Genomic DNA, 18881 nt, shown 5'->3' with positions numbered 1-18881 from the left:
CTGGGAGAACAGGGAGGAGGAACCATGCCCACTAAACAGCCACTTAGAGGCAGAGAGAATTACAGAGGACAGCTGTCTTGAGGTTAATCATTATATCAACTAGCTGCCCACTGAAACAGTCCCATGGTGCCTCAGCAGGGTATGGATCAAATCAGACAGACAGGCCCTAGTCATGGCGGTCAAACGTGGTTTCCTCTTGGGATGCGCGGAGAGACGAGTGGAGGTTTTGAACTCTGATCCGTCTGACGGAAGTGGGTGCAGCTGAGCAGCTATTTGTGCGAGGCGATGAGTCATGGAGGAAGCCAAGCTAGACGCTGCGGCTTCATCTGCAGTCTGAAAACGACGGGTCAAACTTTGAAACTCGACACATGCGGCAAACCATTCTCAGAGTCTACTGTGTTGACGTGAACGCATGGTGCAGATATCGGACAGGACACTCTGGTACAGTCCTGGCTTACAGCACAACAATGGATTTAGCCAACTATCTATCAATCTATCTTTCATCCAAAGAGATGCACAGTGAGGGATTTGAACCCTCTCTTGGTAAATGCACAGTTAAAGCCATCATTCCTAAACACTCCTGCTCTGGTACCGCCCTGGTTCACCACCCTGGGACGGCTCCAGGAATGGGCACCATTAAATTGAGTGAACCCCCACACACCCCCACACACCCACCCTAGTTGAGTGACCCAGCCCTCCCCCACACACCCACCCAGCCTGGGTTAGCCAGCGGAGAGGTGTGCCCTTGCTCACTAGCCTGATACCCCCCATAGGTGGTTCCCCCTCCCACAGCTTTCTGACAGCTGCTATCCCTGGCGGGGATGGGGGGGGTAATCACACAGATGCCCCTCCCCCCCACCCCTCCTCCTGACCCCTCCACCCTGGTCATTATCTGTTTCTGTCCCTGTGGTTAAACTGACAGTCCTCCCCCAGGCCCCCAGCCAGCTGTGTGTGTGTGCGTGACTGTGTGTCTGTTTGTGTGTCTGTATGTAAGCGTGTGTGTGTGTGTGTGTGTGCATGTGTGTGGTGAGGGAAGGAGACAATCACAGAAGGGTTTGAGTGAGGGTGCAGGGAGGGGACAGTGATACAGGGGGTCACGGGGGGTGATGGGGGGGGGGGCAGGGGGAGACATGGGGAGATGGGGGTGACATGGGGAAGTCATGAAGGATGGTGTGTGTGTGTGTGTGTGTGAGAGAGAGAGAGAAAGAGAGAGAGAAAACAGACCGACAGAGATGACAAATTTAAGTGGAAAAAGAGAGAAGAGAAAGGAAAAGAGAGGAGGATGATCCACAATCACATCATCCACAGTATTACTACTTCATGGCAACTCTAACCTCAATCAGTCTAGACACATCTCGCATCTCTTCCAGATGGAGTGTCTTTTAATGGCTCGTCCGACACCGAGGGACGCATTTCCTCTCAAGTTCTCTCACATTTAAACATAATGAATTAGGATGCAGCCCCATCGCCCTCCACAGGCAGCTTCGAGAAAGTGCTACATCTCAAGTCAATGGAGACTACTCTGAATGTTCGAACAGACCAAAGGAAAATAAGCGAAACTACAGACGCAGCAGAAGGTGCAAAAGCTTTTAAATTTAATGATCGACGGTGTCTGCTAAATTAATCAAATGTAATGTAAATATTAAAAGGTGTCAATGGATGAATCCGTCAACTGCAGTTCGTGGGAGTGACGCCAGGCGGCACTGTTGCCACAATGCAGATTTCCTTAGATACATTTGATGACGTACTCCTCTCCAACGTTTACATTTCCAACATCATGATGGTGAGTCAAGATGGCTGTGGGATAACGGTGGACTTTGGGCGTAGATAGACAAGCAAATGGAAATAGACCGACATTTGTTTGAGCTGTTCTCCATTTAACGCGCACCACAGTCGTAACCAAGGAGATTCGGGCTGTGTCTATTTCTCTAATAGCAGCTGATTTCAGCATGCTGAGTAACGTTGTTAAGTGATCTCTTGGTAAGTAAACCACGCTACGAGCCAGCTACAGTAGGGTATGTCTGTGTAGAGAGTTTACGCTAGTTAGCTGCTTTGCTAGGCTAGTTAGCTAGCGACGGTAAGCCCATCTGAACTAGTCAGCTGCTAGCTAGTTTGTGTTACAACACAGCATATGTTTAGATGTTAGTCTATATAGCCTTGCTAGGTTTCCCGGCCTCGACTGTCTTGTAATGCTAGGCTACCTAGACAAGCTAAGCTAGTTTTATAGCGAGTCTACCATCTTGCCTGTGTGTTACGAGCCAGCTGGATCATTGAAAACAAACGACAAACAAAACGTGCGAAGTTGTAGTTGTTTAACAGTTAGACATGGCGATTTTGTCTATTTATAAACGTACAGTACATTTGCTAGCTAGCTATACTAGCTAATCTACCTAGCCGGATGTTATACCGTTCAAAGACAGGTTAACCTAGCGTTGATGTGGAGCTTGACTATCTGGCCGGCTATACTATTTAGATTATCGTCAGAGTGCGGTGTAAACAAATTACCCAACAACAGCAGTTGTTTACTAACGTTAGAATATAGTACTGAAGGAGTAGCAAGTCTAAATGTTCGCCAGCTAAATAAGCCATTGTTTGTAGGCTAATTGAGAGGTGCTGTTCATTTTTGTTCCATTCTTGTGCCCCAGACTTTGAACTGTAGATTACAAACCCCGAGGTCATGGTGTAACTGTGGCGACCCCCACGCGCACGTGTATGGGGAGGATGGAGAGCGACTGCCGGATTCCAATGAGCTGCCTGCGGCCGCGTATATTGGCCCTGCACGCTCTCTTCTGGGGACTGGTCTCTCTCAGGTGTGTGGCAGGTCGTCATATAGGAACGGAACTACGGGTTCTGTAGCTAGAAGTGCGTTGTATCGTTCTATTAGGACTTACTAGTAATTCCCTAGTGTCAACACTGTCTGTTGATATTACCAGCTCTGCTGTTTTATTGGTGTTTTGTAATTTCCTCTAACCTTTGACCCTGTCTTCTTTAGAGTGTTTGGTGCAGCCCTGCTGAGTGAAGAGAAGGCCTCAGGTGGGTGCACATTCTCTGGCCTTTCCCATGAAAGGCTGGCGAGGCATTGCTGCAACACATGTAATATTGTCGTGGAGATGTTGCCGCCATTTTGCTGTGACTTAGAGGTGGTTGTTTTGCTGTATATTCTACGGGCGCAATTTGTACGTCGCTGTCGATGACAGGCGTGCACGAGCCCCGAGAGGCATGCTCCGATCCATGGGGCTTCCTTTAGTCAGCTGCCTGCTCCCCCGCCACGACCGGATGAGTGTTCTCTGAAATGTGGCGTGTCGCCGTGTCATCTCTGGGTTGTCTTTAGAAAAGGCATTCAGCGGTGGATGAGAGATGATGTGTAGAGGGCTCGTTTTTGAGATCTGATCTCTGGGGACGGGTACAGCTCAGCGGTGGAGCTTTCGATGGAAGCGTCCGCTAAGTGAATACGTGATTGTGATGCCATCCCTTGTCTTGCGGTTCAAATCCCCCCCCCCCCCCCCCCCGTGCGTCCCTTTTGGATAGAAGTGACGTCGAGTCTTCCAAATGAAGACATTAGTATTGTATGAGATGCTGTTTATCTTTGAGTAATGGCGCCGCTCTTGTTGTCCTGTGTTCCCCAGTGGCCAAGCCTGTTGGCACCCCCTGCTGGCTGGTTGAGGAGTTTGTGGTGGCTGCGGAGTGCTCGCAGTGTAATGCCTTCCAGTCGGTGAGGCATCTCTCTCGCTCTGTCTCACACACACACACACACACACTCAAATACAATTCCTGTCTCTGTCTCACGTACACATACTCTTTTTCTTGTGATTTTTCTCCCTCTCTCTGTCTTAACATACACACACGCACGGTTTTGAGCCATTGCTAGAAGCATGTCATCTTGTCTTGGAGCAGTGTGTGTGTGTGTGTGTGTGGAGGGCTCTAACACCCAGTGTGTGTTTGTGTAGCATCAGTATACAGGTGTGTGTATAGAGGGCTATAACTGTGTGTGTGTGCGGGCATGTGTGCAGCATCAGTATAAAGGTGTGTGTGAAGGGCTCTGTGTGTGTGTCTGTGTGCAGCATCAGTATAAAGGTGTGTATATAGGGCTCTAACTGTGTGCGTGCGTGCAGCATCAGTAAAAAGGTGTGTGTGTGTGTGTGTGTGTGTGGAGGGCTCTAACTCCAGTGTGCTTCCTCCAGAAGTCATGGGCAGCATGCACGCTAACTGGATACGTGGAGAGGATCAACTGCACCAAGTCCAACAGGGACGAGTACAAGAGGTGAGACGACTGGTGTAGACTAAAGATGGAGTTAGCGGAGATGAAAGCCTATGCGTGATGAGGGTTAACGGTAAACCTAGCACAGTCATACGACGACATTGTAGGCAACCACAGGAAACATCAACATTTGCCTCGTCACATTGTATCGTGTTCTATGCCCCCCCCCCCCACCCTCCCCCTCCTCACTGGCTGTTTCTCCCCCGTAGCTGCCGGTCATCCCTGCTGGAGGAGCACCTGTTCTGGAAGTTTGAGGGGGCGATGCTGGGCCTGACTCTGCTCTCCGCCCTGGTGGTGGTGGTCCGCCAGCGCTCCCTGGACCGGCTGGCCTCCGAGAAGGTCCGCAGGCAGATCGAGTCCATCTAGAACCCGGAGCCAGGACCAGAACCACCAGTCTTTCCTGGGGAGGCTCCCAGACCCATTTCCAGCTTGCTGCTTTTTAAAACCGAACCGAGGGGGGCGGGGGGGGAGGGTCAGTTAGCCCTGTTGTAGAGGGTAGGCCTCCTGCAGACTGTAGGATCTAACAGCACAGTCTGACCCCAGTCAGACCTTAGAACTGTTTGTATCTCCAGAGTGAATCTGACCTGAGGACTTTCCAAGCCTTGACACCAACCATTCTAGAACCTAACAATAGGTATAGAATTAATGAAATGCCAATAGTTCTGGAACCTGGACTGCAACCGTGCTAGAACCAAGAGGCTGAGTGTTCCAGAACCTAGACATCAATAGTTCTTGACGCCGGAGGTTCTTGAACCTAGATGCCCATAGTTTGGGAACGTAGACGTCAACAGTTTTGAGACGGGACAGGAGAGTTGCTCGGTGATGTTCGGAGCTCTGAGCGGTGCTGATGAGTAGAGATGATGGCCGGCAAAGAGGAGAACCTTCTGGAAGAGACCTTTTCTCCAGCTTGGAAGACGTGTGCATAATATCAGCTTTGGGGATTTTAATGATATATATTTGTTTTCCCCAGAGTGAGTTTAGTGAAAATTGGTCAAATAATGTGACGAGACATGGTACATGTCGGTTATTTGGATTTTCAGAGAGGTTTAGACTTTAAACCTGGTGTCAAATGTTCCCCCGGACGTGTATACACAAGTTCTATTTATATTCTCTTTCAAACGCACCGTTCCTGGGAAGAACCTGACTAATCACTCAGGACTGTACGGGTGAAAGCACACTGTTTCCCCTCCCGGCTATCCAGTCAGTCAGGTGTGTTCTTGGAGAGAGTGTACAAGCCATGGACTAACTGCTGACACTCGGGCGCCTAATGGGTTCTAAATAGAGGGTTTATGGGAGTGGGTTATCGCACAGTGGTATGTTGTGAGCTTTATTCAGTTGGGTATAGGTTCTGGGGGGTGGGGGACATCTAATATGGTTTCATGTTAAGCCTTCCGAAGAGGTTTAATCTCACCAGCTTTCGGTTTGTAAAGCCATGGATAGGACAACAATCACTTTCTAGATGTAAACAGGAAACATTTGAACTTTGATTCACCACGTGATTTCTGCTTGTTATTGTTTAATTTGGTTTACTTGCGTCACTTAGCCCCCCCCCCCCCCCAGCCTGTCCTTGTCACAAGCAGAACTTGGCGTCAAAGGTCAAACCAATGTGTCACTTCATGTCACCTTGTTCCATAATGCTCTGTGTTGTCAATTGTAAGATGTGTAAACACCTATCCCTTCATCTACATCTTGGTGCTCATCTCTCGTTGACTTGCATTGCGTAACAGACGGCTTGTTGTCATTGGATGAATATGTGATGATCCTGGTGTTATCACAGTGTTCCACCTGATTACCTACACCAAGCAATCATGACCTATGGGTTTTGCCAATTGTCATTTTCAGGCTCTGAGCTCAAGAGGCATCGCCAGTATTTTCTGACATTGTTCACTGATGTTTAAAACGTGATGTTATCATAGTTTTACGTTTCGACTGTAAATAATGTATTTTTATGAAAGCGATGTGAGATGCCAGCTGCTGACTCGAGATGTGAATTATGCAGAAACAATAAATGAGATCAGAGGAAAACGAATCGGTCTTTTTTGGGAGGTCTTGTCTACACAGCCAGCACTTTCTGTGTCAACTTATTTACATACATATACGGATAACATGAATGGAAACCAAAGATGTACAAATCAAATTAAAACTTAATTTGTATAGGCCTACTACTTTTATAAGCAACGACACCGTTAAGTTCGCAGTTAATAATCTATCAACATGCAGGATTTTAATAAAACGATGCTTCCAAAATCCTGTTACTATCTGCAAACAGCAGCGATCATGTTACGTGTAAGGTGCAGTCGAGGTCAGAGACTCCGGAGGAAAAAGTGGGAACACAGGGACCCGCGCGGGCAGCGGCAGACCTGGCCGTGCCTGATCTCTCTCAACCCCGTACAGAACTTTCCCACGTTGCACTGCAGAAGAAGAGACAAATACTATACAGGCTGGAGATACTATGATCTTTTAAAAGTACCTACTTTCACACAAATCGTTGAGGTGGGAAACGGTCATTGTTAATCTGTAAGGGTTTCTCAACCCTGTGAAGTGTTGGGGTTATACTAGAGATGTTTGGTTTGACTGATAGGCCTACTAAAGCCAGGAGATGTCGCCATAACCCTACAGAATCGATTTGAGGACCCCCCGTTTGTACGAAGGGAGCTGGGCTAAGGTGGAGTTAAGGGTTAGGGCTCAATAGAATAGAGAAGAAGACACATACCAATATGGTGATTCTTCTCCTGCGGAGCCGTCGACATACGCCAGGAAGACGGTTGAAGTTCTCCCTCAGCTCGGCCCACGGCCTCCGATAAAGACTGCCGTTTCTCGTATCATGGACAGGGATACCCAACGACTGTGCAAGACAATAAGGACCTGGTGAGCAACCTTTAAACAAAAGTGTGTCTTTATATTATAATTCAATAAGCAGGTCTAATTATAAAAAGTGTTTTTAAAGTTTAAATTTCAAGTAGCCAATATTGACCAGCTCGTGCTCTCGGGGATTTGGGCGCGATTGCGAAGAAGGAACCGGTTCTGGCAGGCTCGTCTCCACTCCGCGGGACAGAAAGTTGACCAATAAAATTGAATTCATTAGGAGGAACATCATTGTGAACTTTGACACCGATTGAACTGTTCTCCGTCAGCCCGTGACGCTCCTCGGTTGATATAGCACCAACACGCAGGCGTGCTCCTCGTGCGCGAGGAACTCCTACTGCGCGTCACAAGACGCTGTCCAAGGTTATGAGAAGACTTGAATAAATATGGTCAAGTCGATGCCAGTTCAGTTAGGCTACTAACTGTATTTCCATCATAATCCAGCACAGACGTGAAACAAAAAAATCTTCCAGAATGTATTGGGAGCGCAGTTGCGCTAACAGTTCTAAGCGTGTCTACTTGCCCACACAGTAGTCTTTTCCGTTTTGTAAACGGATTTAATGACCACATGACTTAAGGTCATACCTTAAATAAAGACCTACGCCTGTTTTACATGTCATTCAGGAGTCAGGACAGTGTTCACTGTTCACAACAAAACTTCAGACCTTCATAGGCACGTATGTTACATTCACATTTACATTGATTCATTTAGCAGACGCTTTTATACAAAACGACTTAAAAAAGAGCTTTACAAAAAGTGCATAGGTCAATGATCATAAACAACGAGATAGCCCCAAAAATATTGCGGGTAGCCAAAACATGAAGCATACATTGTGAAAAGCAAATAAGTGCCAATGGATAGAACCTTCACCACAGGTCTTTACCACAGCAATGCAGGTTCTCCTAGACTTAAATGCAGCTTTTGACACTGTGGATCATCAAATTCTCCTGGAACCTATGGAGAACTATGTTGGGATTTCTGGTACTTTACTTCAGTGGTTTAGATCGTATCTATTTGACAGATCACAATTTGTCCACTATGACTCCGCTCGTCCAAGAGTTCCACTGTAAAATACCATAGGGTTCCGTTTTAGGCCCTCTGCTATTTTCGCTCTACATGCTGCCTTTAGGAAACATCATTAGAAGCTCTGCTGTAAATGTTCACTGCTATGCAGGTGATACTCAGCTATACATGTCTATTAAGCCTGGAGAATTACCACATGCTCTGGAAAAATGTGTTTCTGGGATAAGAACTTGGATGACTGCAAATTTCCTTCTTCTCAATTTGGATAAAACAGAGGAGCACATTTTTGGACCAAAAAAATACAGAAATAATTGATCCAATCTGGCCTTAGACCTAAACGGCATCAAAGTCTCTCAAAGCCAGCTGGTAAAAAAATCTAGGAGTCCCAATGGACCCAGACCTTTCGTTTGAGTTCCATATTAAGTAAATTACCACAACTGCATTTTTCCATTAATGTAACATAGCCAAAATACGTAATTTCCTCTCAAAGGATGATGCTGAAAACTAATACATGCATTTATTACCTCCCGATTGGGCTACTGCAATGTGTTGTTCTCTGGCCTCGCAAGTACCAACTAAAATTTACAGAGGGTGCAAAATGCTGCTGCTAGACTACTGACCAGAACCAGGAAGTATGATCACTTAACATCTTCTCTTGTCTCTTTACACTGGCTTCCTATCCAAGCCAGAGCTGATTTCAAAGTTCTATTACAAACCTACAAATCTCTGCATGGATTGGCACCACTATACCTCTCTGGGCTTCTTGCACCCCATCCCCAGTAAGGTCACTAACATCCCAAGATGCCAGCTATCTGGTGGTTCCCAAAATGAATAAAAAAAAACTGCTGGAGCAGTTTCTGGGCAGTGCGTTCTCATATAGAGCACCTCTTCTCTGGACCAAATTATCTGTCTCAATTAAGGAAGCTGATACCGTTTCGACATTTAAAATGAGGTTAAAAAACGTTTTTGTTTAGTCAGTTCTACAACTGCTAAAGTGTGTGTGTATGTACTTTCAATGTAAAAGTGTGTGTTTGTCTGTATATGTATCATATATCACTTTTAAATTACAAATATAGCTTCTATATGTTCATGTCGCCCCATCTAAATTTGACAAATAAAGTCAACCTGTTACTGTATATTGTTACTGTTACTGTATATTGTTACTGTTACTGTATATTGTTACTGTTATTGTTCCTGATACTAGTTGGAGACGATGGGGGACGGGGCATTCTTATTTGTATAAGAATAACGTATTTTAGAGTTTCTGTGACGGTCTGCCAAAGCTGGATCTAGTCACCAACTGGAAACCAGTCTCCATGATGGACCACAGCGAGTTCCCGGTCCCTGTCCTCACCCCCCGGCCTGTGATGCTGCGCCGATCACAGTCCCCAGCCCTGTGGCTACCTATACTTATACTGACATTTACCAACTGACCCAAGTTGAACACTGGATTTTGGTGTTTTAACACCCATTAAGTTAACACTTCCCTGCTGTATGACTATGTTAAGCCTGTGTTCTGCTCTTCTCTTTCACCAACTGTCTCTGGAGGAGGGGATCCTCACTGAGTTGCTCCTCCCAAGGTTTCTTCCATTTTTCTACTGTAGTGAGTTTTTCTGGGAGTTTTTCCTTGTCTTCCTTGAGGGTTTAGGTTGGTTGAGGGGCAGTTCTATGGGCGTATGTGAAGCCCTCTGTGACATTGCTTGTAAAAGGGCTTTACAAATACATTTTGATTTGATTACAATCAGAAGAGCATGTAGTTAAACATATTACAATTAAACAACATGATCTTTGAAAGTGCTACTAGAGTGTACCGTTGTACTCCCGGAACAAGTGCGTCTTGAGCCTTTTCTTGAAGGTGGAGAGACAGTCTGTGTCTCTGATGGAGGTGGGGAGTTGATTCCACCATTGAGGCCCAGACAGGAGAAGAGCTTGGGTTGGGAGCGGGCGCTCTTGAGAGGTGGGACCACCAGACGGTTGTCAGAAGAAGACAACAGGTGTGTCGTCAGCGTAGCAGTAGTAGGAAAAGCCATGGGAGGTAATGATCGGTCCAAGTGAGGTGATGTACAGGGAGAAGAGGAGGGGTCCAACAACAGAGCCCTGTGGGTCACAAGTGGAGAGCTGGCGGGGTCCTGACACTTTACCTCCCCAGAAAACCTGGTAGGACCTTCCCGACAGGTAGGATGAGATCCACTGAAGTGCAGTGCCAGAGATGCCCATCTCAGAATGTCTGGCGAGCAGGATCTGATGGTTGACCGTGTCAAATGCTGCAGATAGGTCCAGCAGGATGATGACGGGTGACCTTGAAGCAGCTCTGGTAGACTGAAGGGCAGTAGTGACTGACAGGAGGGCAGTTTCTGTGGAGTGGCAAGTATTGAAGCCTGATTGGTTGGGGTCTAGTAGGTTGTTCTGAGGGAAAGTTTGACATTAGATACAGCACGTTCAACTGTTTTTGACAAGAAAGGTAGCAGTGATACTGGTCTGTTGTTCTGGAGGACAGCAGGGTTAAGGGGGGGTTTTTTGAGTAAAGGGGTAGACCGGGCCTGTTTGAAGACAAAAGGGAAGGTGCCAGAAGTAAGAGAAGAGTTAAGGACATGGAGAAGAAAAGTTAAGATAGAGGGAAAGAGAGATATAAAAAAGGAGAAGGGACTGGATCAAGGGAGGTGGGTGAGGTCAGAGATCTCTGCCTCGGACAGGGGAAAGAAATAGTTTAGACATTTATTTGGGTCAGTCATAGAGGGTGAATGAGTAGGAAAGATAGGTTCAGGGCACTGACTGCTAATATCAACAACTTTCTTCTCAAAGAAGGAGGAGAAGTCATCTGCTGTTAGCGAAAAGGGTGGGGGGGGTTTAAAAAGACGGAGAAGGTAGAGAAAAGTTGGTGAGGGTTTGAGGCAGAGTTCATTTTGTTCAGGAACTAGTGTGTTTTAGTAACAGTTGTGTGAGCAGAAAAGGATTTAAGGAGGGAGTGATACTTATAAAGGTCCAGTCCATCTTTGGACTTGCACCATAGCCTCTCAGCTGCCCGAAGGCAGACACTGTTACGCAGTGTCTAATCTTAATAGGCTATATTCCATATGAGGCACTAAATAATTGCTACATTAATTGCTTACTCGATCTAATCATTTGTTAGGCTCACATTTGTTCGGCTCACATCATTTGTTAGGCTCACAGTGTTAAACAACGGGTTGAGGTATATCATTAAGCATGAGGCACGAATGTGATCCACCACCTGTTTCATCTCAACATTGGATATCTGCCTTGTGGAAAGGCCACATCGCTTGTGGTAATATTTAACTGTGATGCTATGTTTTCAAAAGGTCAGAAAGGCAGATGTCTCATTTGTGATCGAAAATCCCTGGCTTCAAATTGGTCAAGTTGTCCATCTGGAGTAGGCAATGGCTTATATCAAATCTGCTTCTTCTGATTGATTCATATCATCCTGAGTAAATTTGTATTCTTGGAGGGAAATTGTTAAGCGTGAATATAAATCCCAAAGTATATTATTTTCAACTTGGAAAGAGTTTTAAAGTGAGGTCAAAACGTTTTTGTTAATCAACTTAATGATCAAATACATATGAACAAATCATCATTTAAATCAGGGGTTTTCATATTATGAGTGGACACGTGCAGCTTTGTAAATGTTTTTATTAAACAAAAATAAATACATTTGTACACACATGTATCTTCAATAAAGTTGAGAAGACACCAAAACAATTCAAGACAAAGTCAGTATAGCCTATACATGCAGACTTACATTGAAACGTGTAACAGAACAGTTGTATCACAATATCACAAGCCATTTTATGTTCACGTGTTGGGGCACCCGAGGTCATCCGTTACAGGTGTCCACGAGGAGGTCAGTAGCAGCGCAGGAAGAAAGTGTTGCAAGCGGTGCCGCGCATGCAGTCGCAGAGCCTCCCGATACGCGGCCCATGCTTCATGGCGCATCGCTCCCCGACGTCGCACTGGACGAGATAGGAGGAGCGCGTTAGTATCCGCTTTCTAACACAGTTATCCGAAGTTTGTTGGATCGAGTTTATTACAGTTTCATTTGAATGCATGGTATGTTCAAAGGGAAACGTTAGGAGTTTAAAGTGTCTGCTCACCCGTGGGATGACACTTGCTTTCTTCTCAACGGACAGTCCTATACTGTTCTCCTGTCCACTCTCCAGAAGTCCCTCGAGCGCATCAGCCTGGAAAAAATACGTCACCAATTAGGCTCCATGTTTAAGGCAATACCTATATTAACAACGAAGGTATTCACCACTGATCTGTAATAAAAAAGGGACTCGTGTTAACGAGTTAAATGAGACTGAAAACATATTCGAAGCTGTTTCTGTCTGGCCGGTCACTGACGGCGACGGGAAAAGGTACCTCTCTTCTATCCTTCCTCGCTCCCGAGAAAATGTAGCCTACATAACCTAGACCAAACTTGCGTCTGAGAAACTGAGGAAAGAAGTACACCTCACATTTGAATAATCTATGAATAATCCATAAACACAAACATTTCCTTACACTTTTGGCAATTTGGTTTGGATAACACAACAGGTTGGCGTGAAAACTTAGAGATACAAAAATAAAAAGTCCTCCTTACCAACTCTCTGGTCGCATAACGAAGAGGATATTGGTCGTCTTGTGAAGAGACTTGGTTGTCTGGTGACATTTGCCCCTGAGCGATAACGGTGAACACGGACAAGCACACGCCCAAGCAAACAACCGCGCGGACCGCGACGCTGTCCATGGTTCTGAAATTCGAAAGCTGACGGAATGAAAAGAGGATACTGATCAAGTTGAACTTCTGCTGTGAACTTCTGAAGTTTTTCACTCTTGGTAACGGTCAATTTATTGGCTAAAATGAATCAACAACGCTGGTTGTTCGCTGACTTCTCTTCTGCATGTGATGATGCGCGTTCTGCACTTGCTCTTGTTGCTTGGAAACTTTCTCTATTTATATGGAGCCAGACCCGTGCTGCTCCCGGTTTTTTTCGTACGAGTAGTAACGTCATCGCCCTTGTCTTGCCAGACGTTGTTTTCCACGTTGGATAGATCTCCCCAGTCAACGTGATGAATATCCACGGCACAGAAACTGATTCTCACTCCGGGGGGATACTGTCCGAGACCTGTCCATATATTACCATCAGGTTTTGGATTCGGTCTATGGGAGTCATAAAACATCAGGCCTGTATTCTAGGGCACCGAGGGCGCATCAGATAAGTCCATATATTCTGAATAATCTTGCTTGATTTATGTATTTCCTTTTACTGTTAAATATTTAACACCTCAGGGAAATAAATCCGAGGCACGTAGACTTTCTGAAAACATCCATTCATTTTGTTGGGAAGACTGACTCTTAAACGTTGTCTACGATGACTCAGACCACTTTATGTTGTAGCCTAGCTTAGTCAACTGACTGAACGGCAAGATATATTTTTTAAATTAGCCAAATTTGAATGATGGAAACACAAGCTTTCGACCTATTAGTGTCACTTGGATAACACCAAGGCTTAATTCGCTTATCGAATATTATGTACGGATGTTAGAGCCAGTCCCCTATTAAAAGGTGAGATCATTACTCTTGGGAGGATGTCATAGCGTCGCAGTAGAATTATATTTTCTTCCCTGGTGGATATAGGCGAGGCCTTGGCCTAAATTTTGAAGAATTAAACTAAAATGTGCTCTAGAGATTATGGCAGTGAGTGGTTTATAAACAATTAAATAATGATGGGTTGGAGAAAATATTATCTACACACGAATGTATGAAAAAGCTATGTTACACAGAAAACTTCTTGAAAGTTTGTGTCTAGGATACAGAGAGTTTTTTTTAAAATATATATCAGAATGCTGTGACCAATTTTGAAATGTCAGTCTGACATGACTCCTGAGAAGCGCCAAATGGGACCTTGCTCGCGCTAGTCACTTATCGCGCCATGACTCTGATGAGTCAGAGAGCTCAAGCTCTTAGGTCCGCAGCGCGAGGCGCTTCAGGTAAGCGCAACTGCAGTTTACACTAACCCCCTTGATAACTTTTAACCGCATAAATAGACGATTTGGATAAGCATCCACATGACTTTTGAATTAGGATTTTTGACTATATTGGAGTCAAACTATTTAGATGTGTGGAATATTTTAATGGAACTAGATTTTTAAAACATGGCGATTGAGGAACAGAGTGAGTGTGACAACCCGGTCCCCTTCATGAACAGGCCATCATTTGGTAAGCGCGTTCCTGCCTGTGGGTATGGAAACTGAATGCTGTGTTGTCCCCTGATGTCCCCTGGTTCAACTGGGCCTATTCCAGGAAGGAATGTTGGTGATCAATAGGCCTACCTGCAGGACAGAATCCTGGTGGGACTGATCTTTAACCATGACTATTAGCCCAGTGGTGTTGTAGTGTTGCTGTCTCTTTTAATTTCAACTTGATTTATGTATACACTACACACCTCCTCACACACACACACACACACACACACACACACACACACACCTGCAGGTTGGAGTTGCAGGTTAAATACACACCTGCGGGTAGCAGGTGAAACACACCACCATTAGTCCCTGAGGTCATGTCCTGAAGTTGTGGGCGTTTGGAAAACATAAATGTCATGACAACCCATAGTAACGAACAATCTTTTAGACCAATAACAACCTCCCTCGCACTTCCTGGATTTAAAACATCCGTTGGCCAATTAAATCCATCTGAGTCTCATTAAGGGTGTTGACCTTTGGCTCAGTGAAGACTAGGGCCTTAGCATTTGATTGGCAGGTCCCGTGTGTGTGTAATAAGAGAGTGATTCTCTCTAGGGGACTTCTATATTACTCAGCTTCATCATTGTCAGAAATTGGTGAAGTGGCTCAATATGTTTGTTTTAGAGTGGCCTGTTTTATGGTTTTACATTTTGTGTGAGGTTTGTCAGGGTGCCAGCAAGACAGCCAGACAGTTAGCCAACCAACCAGCAACCAAGCAAGCTAGACAGCCAGCCAGCCAAAATGTGAACAAGGCAGACAGACAGCTAGCCAACCAACCAACCAGCAAGCTAGACAGCCAGCCAGCCAAAATGTGAACAAGGCAGACAGACAGTTAGTCAACTATCCAACCATTCAGCCATCCATCAAGCCAGCCAGCCAGACATCCACCTTGCCAGCCAGAAAAACTGTGTGCAAGACCACCAAACAGTCAATAAGCCGACAGGATGTCAGCCAACCAACCAGACGCCTAGCCGGCCCATTCGCCAGCTAGCCAGACAACTAACCGGTCTATTAGCCAACCAGACAGCCAGCTCTCTCTCTTCCTTCCTCTGCCTCACGTTGCCTTTTTTGCCCTCTGCCTCCCTCTTCCTCTCTCTGCCTCTTGCGCTCCAACCGCCTCTCTGCCTGCCTCACCAAGGGGACATTCAGATGCTATAGGGGCAACAGGAAGAGCCTAACATCACTACTTCCTCTCCCAGAAGACAGAGCGGAGGCAAGGGGATCTTCCCCCTCCCCTTAATGAGTTATTGAGTGGCTTGGAGTCCACATCGGTTCTGCCTGATTCCCAGACTTCCACACGCAACAAGGTGACGCACATCAAAGAGAAAACCAATTCCTCCCACACAATCTGAGGTAACGTGTCTATGGGTTTCGATAGAGATCGAAAGAATGTATTGCGATGGTGTATTGCCAGTCTGAATGGCATTGTGTTACGTTTTGGGCTTATTAGCTGGAAATGTATTGGCTTGATTATAGACGATATGTATGTGTGTAATCATGTAGGGGCTTCCCTGTTACACATTTACAAGGTTTGTTCTGCAGATGGACACACCTGCATTATTCAGAGGTGTGTGTGGCGGTGTGTGTGGTGGTGTGTGTGGTGGTGTGTGTGTGACGGTGTGAGGGCCTACAGAATGTCAGGTAATTTTTCAGCTCATATTTGTAACCTTGTGACGCACCCAGAATCACACACACAAACACACACCCACACACACACACACAAACTTGGAAGCAAGCCTGCTGAAATGTGTGGAGTCTGAATGTCAACACAATGTGGGACTGTTGAATTCACACATACACACACTCTCAGATCACAAAATACAAACACACACACACTCATAGACACACAGTCACTCATACACACACGTGCTCTACACTACCACTTTTTTCTCATTAGCCTAAAAAAAGGGATCTAGCCAGTTTGTGAACATCTCCCATCTATGAATGAATGTACTCAAAATGTACGTACTGTGTATGTGCGGGTGCGTGAGAGACAGATATTATTATATCATCTTCTGGTCTTATCGGTGGCCCGATCCCACACATGCACAAGCAGCAGTAGACATGGAGAGATGGTGATAAGCTTTGATTCCCTGGTACAGAAGGGATGAGGACAGCACAGTGGTACAGAAGGGATGAGGACAGAGGCCGGATGAGGCTGAGGATCTGCGCCATGACGCAGACCAGGTCTGGGCCATGATACATTGTGACACCCCACTCCCCGTCCCCACCCACCATCCAGGGGTTGAGTGTAGCCTATCTGTAGCACTCTCAGAGACAGGAAATCAAAAATAAATCGCAGAGAGCTTTATCTTGATCTTGGAGGCCACATAGCATTATTGCGGTCGCGTTGTTAGCAGGACAGAACCAACTGCCTCCGTTGTTGAATGTTGGAATAGAAATGCGTACTGACACTTCCACTGTGTAAACAAGCCAGATAGGTCGGAACCATAGTAATACGGTTATAGTCTTCATCGTGGTTATAGTTATAACCTGTAGCATATAATATAACATACAGTAATAATGTAACATATAACTGAAATGTTTATCCTGTTAAGCCTAATCAAGCTTAAACAAAATCTTCAGGTTGGAAACATCAAAATCTGAATGTGAAAAACGAAATAATTCTGGAGTCAGCCGCAGTTTCCTGCCACATACATTGGTTATGTCTTTTCCATCTGTTATCTGTTATTTGTGTGAATAAGACACAGTAGCCTAACGAAAGATGCCACTCGAGAAAAACGTTTAACTTTCACTTGTATTCACTAGACACCAATACACCTTAGCAAAGTGAACGTTTTAAATAGTTTAATATTATATTCTCAGTAAGTGCACGCAGTTCTTAAGATTATTCAAATCTTATTTTGAGCTTCGTCTTTAAATTATTGAGATTTTTCATTTGAGTTTGTCTGGTAAGGCCATAACGTGCGTCAAAACTGTGCAGGCCTGTTTTTGTCAGACGGCGAAAGAACACGTCGAATCTGATGGCTCTGATCTTACGCGTGCCAGGCTGTCTCATCCCGCCAGTCCAAAACTCGCACAGGTATTCAAGCCCCGTCCTTTGACATAAAGTTCTTCCCCTCTCACTTCTAACTGGCTGTTTCCGTACCGACAGGTGGAATGGATTTATTTTCACGGTTGTATCACGCAGCTAACGGGAGGTAAGCTAACTGTGGCTGTCCAGAGTAGAGAAGTGTTCCATAAATGTCAGGAAGCTGTACCTCTAACAGGAGTACACAACCTTATCTGCTCGGTCTTGGCAGCTTGAATGCCGTGGCATTTGTACACCACAAATGTTAATATATGCTCTGCCATGTCAAGTTATATTTTTATATATATAATGTGTGTGCGTGCAGGTGTTTTCAAGTGTGTGTGTGTGTTTATGTCAGTGTGTTTGCATGTCGGTGTGTTTATACATGTGTATTTGTGTCCTAGACATCGATGTATAATGCCTGTGAAGTTTTGTACCAGAGAACCAGAAGTTAAGAAGTCACACAGAGGGCATCTATGACTTATCTAACGCATTCTCATTCTCTTTTTCTGCAGGTGTTCAAAGACGTCGTATCACGATAGCTGCTGTTCATTTTCTAATGGTTCTGGGTGTGTTCAGAGTGAGAAAAGAGCAGGTTTAGCAGAGAGGTTTGCTGTGTCATATCTCACTGGCTCATCTCTCCTGACTCAACCCTAGTCTGTGTTTGTTTAGAAATGCCTCATTCTGCCTCATGCCTTCCTGTCTGCTCCCCCTGACCTCTGACCCCTGCGCTGAAACCGTCATGAATAATTTAGACGGCCCAGCCAATAAAAAAGAAATGAGGAAGATACGGGTTCCAACATGTTTTATAGGTGTGTGTCGTTGGGTCATGCTAACTGCCTGGCTGCCTGGACACAGGAAACAGGAAACGTTGGCTCTCGGCATCCCTCAATGCCGTTTACCTGAGGCTGGGTGACCTCATAATCGTACCGTGGAGGTTTCTGTGGAGATGACACCATTTAGATGAGATATTGTTAGTGAAGTCAGCTTTATGCGATGGAGAACATTCTGGTCTTTCAGGATCCTGAGTTTGCGAGCAGCCGCCCAAAGCCTTTCCTTTATTAGCTTGATGTGTCATATTCTCTCTGAATGGCTCCTCTCTTCCTTTCTCATCTGGTTTGTTCCACCCCAGGTTAGCCCAGTCTCGCCTTTTGTGAAGGTTCAGGCCAGATCTGGAAGAGGACACATCCTGGGATCGCTGGTGTTGCCTGAAGAGGAGACGCCACAGAAATGAAACGTGATTGGGATCTGATATTCATGCGCTGCAACAGCCCTTCAGTGAGTTGCAGCCTTGGGTGCGTGGTAGCCCTGTGTGCACACACACACACACACCTCTGCACACACACATGCGTGCACACGCTCGCGCACACGCTCTCTCTCTCACACACACTTAGACACACGCTGTCTCTCTCACACACACACACACACACCTCTGCACACACACATGCGTGCACACGCTC

The 18881-nt window shown here is 45.6% G+C and overlaps 3 protein-coding genes across 4 annotated transcripts; 1 reads left to right on the top strand and 2 right to left on the bottom strand.

Annotated features, from left to right (window-relative positions):
- Positions 1-1772: 1772 nt before the first annotated feature.
- jtb (jumping translocation breakpoint) lies at positions 1773-6283 on the top strand. 2 transcript variants are annotated; one of them, XM_084696730.1, is made up of 6 exons: positions 1773-1980; positions 2646-2810; positions 2993-3033; positions 3627-3712; positions 4185-4261; positions 4468-6283. In XM_084696730.1, the coding sequence occupies exons 2-6, from the start codon at positions 2713-2715 to the stop codon at positions 4622-4624; spliced, it is 459 nt and encodes a 152-aa protein (XP_084552856.1). In that variant the 5' UTR covers positions 1773-1980; positions 2646-2712; the 3' UTR covers positions 4625-6283. The 2 variants fall into 2 exon arrangements, with proteins under 2 accessions (XP_084552856.1, XP_084552855.1); XM_084696729.1 differs by having other exon boundaries at positions 4182-4261.
- A 12-nt stretch (positions 6284-6295) lies between these two features.
- On the bottom strand, positions 6296-7373 carry LOC146295005 (uncharacterized). The gene is made up of 3 exons (XM_084696731.1): positions 7233-7373; positions 6972-7103; positions 6296-6669 (listed from the first exon to the last, which is right to left on the bottom strand). The coding sequence occupies exons 1-3, from the start codon at positions 7353-7355 to the stop codon at positions 6562-6564; spliced, it is 363 nt and encodes a 120-aa protein (XP_084552857.1). The 5' UTR covers positions 7356-7373; the 3' UTR covers positions 6296-6561.
- Positions 7374-11856: 4483 nt separating this feature from the next.
- Positions 11857-12995, bottom strand: cart4 (cocaine- and amphetamine-regulated transcript 4). The gene is made up of 3 exons (XM_084695852.1): positions 12742-12995; positions 12254-12340; positions 11857-12112 (listed from the first exon to the last, which is right to left on the bottom strand). Exons 1-3 carry the CDS (start codon positions 12886-12888, stop codon positions 12005-12007), a joined length of 342 nt encoding a protein of 113 aa, XP_084551978.1. The 5' UTR covers positions 12889-12995; the 3' UTR covers positions 11857-12004.
- Between the last annotated feature and the right edge of the window lie 5886 nt (positions 12996-18881).

The sequence above is a fragment of the Hypomesus nipponensis genome, chromosome 4, assembly GCF_054491055.1.
Source record: "Hypomesus nipponensis isolate SF chromosome 4, ASM5449105v1, whole genome shotgun sequence".
NCBI lineage: Eukaryota > Metazoa > Chordata > Actinopteri > Osmeriformes > Osmeridae > Hypomesus > Hypomesus nipponensis.
The sequence above is the reverse complement of the archived record's forward strand: the minus strand, read 5'-3'. Positions and strand labels throughout refer to the sequence as shown.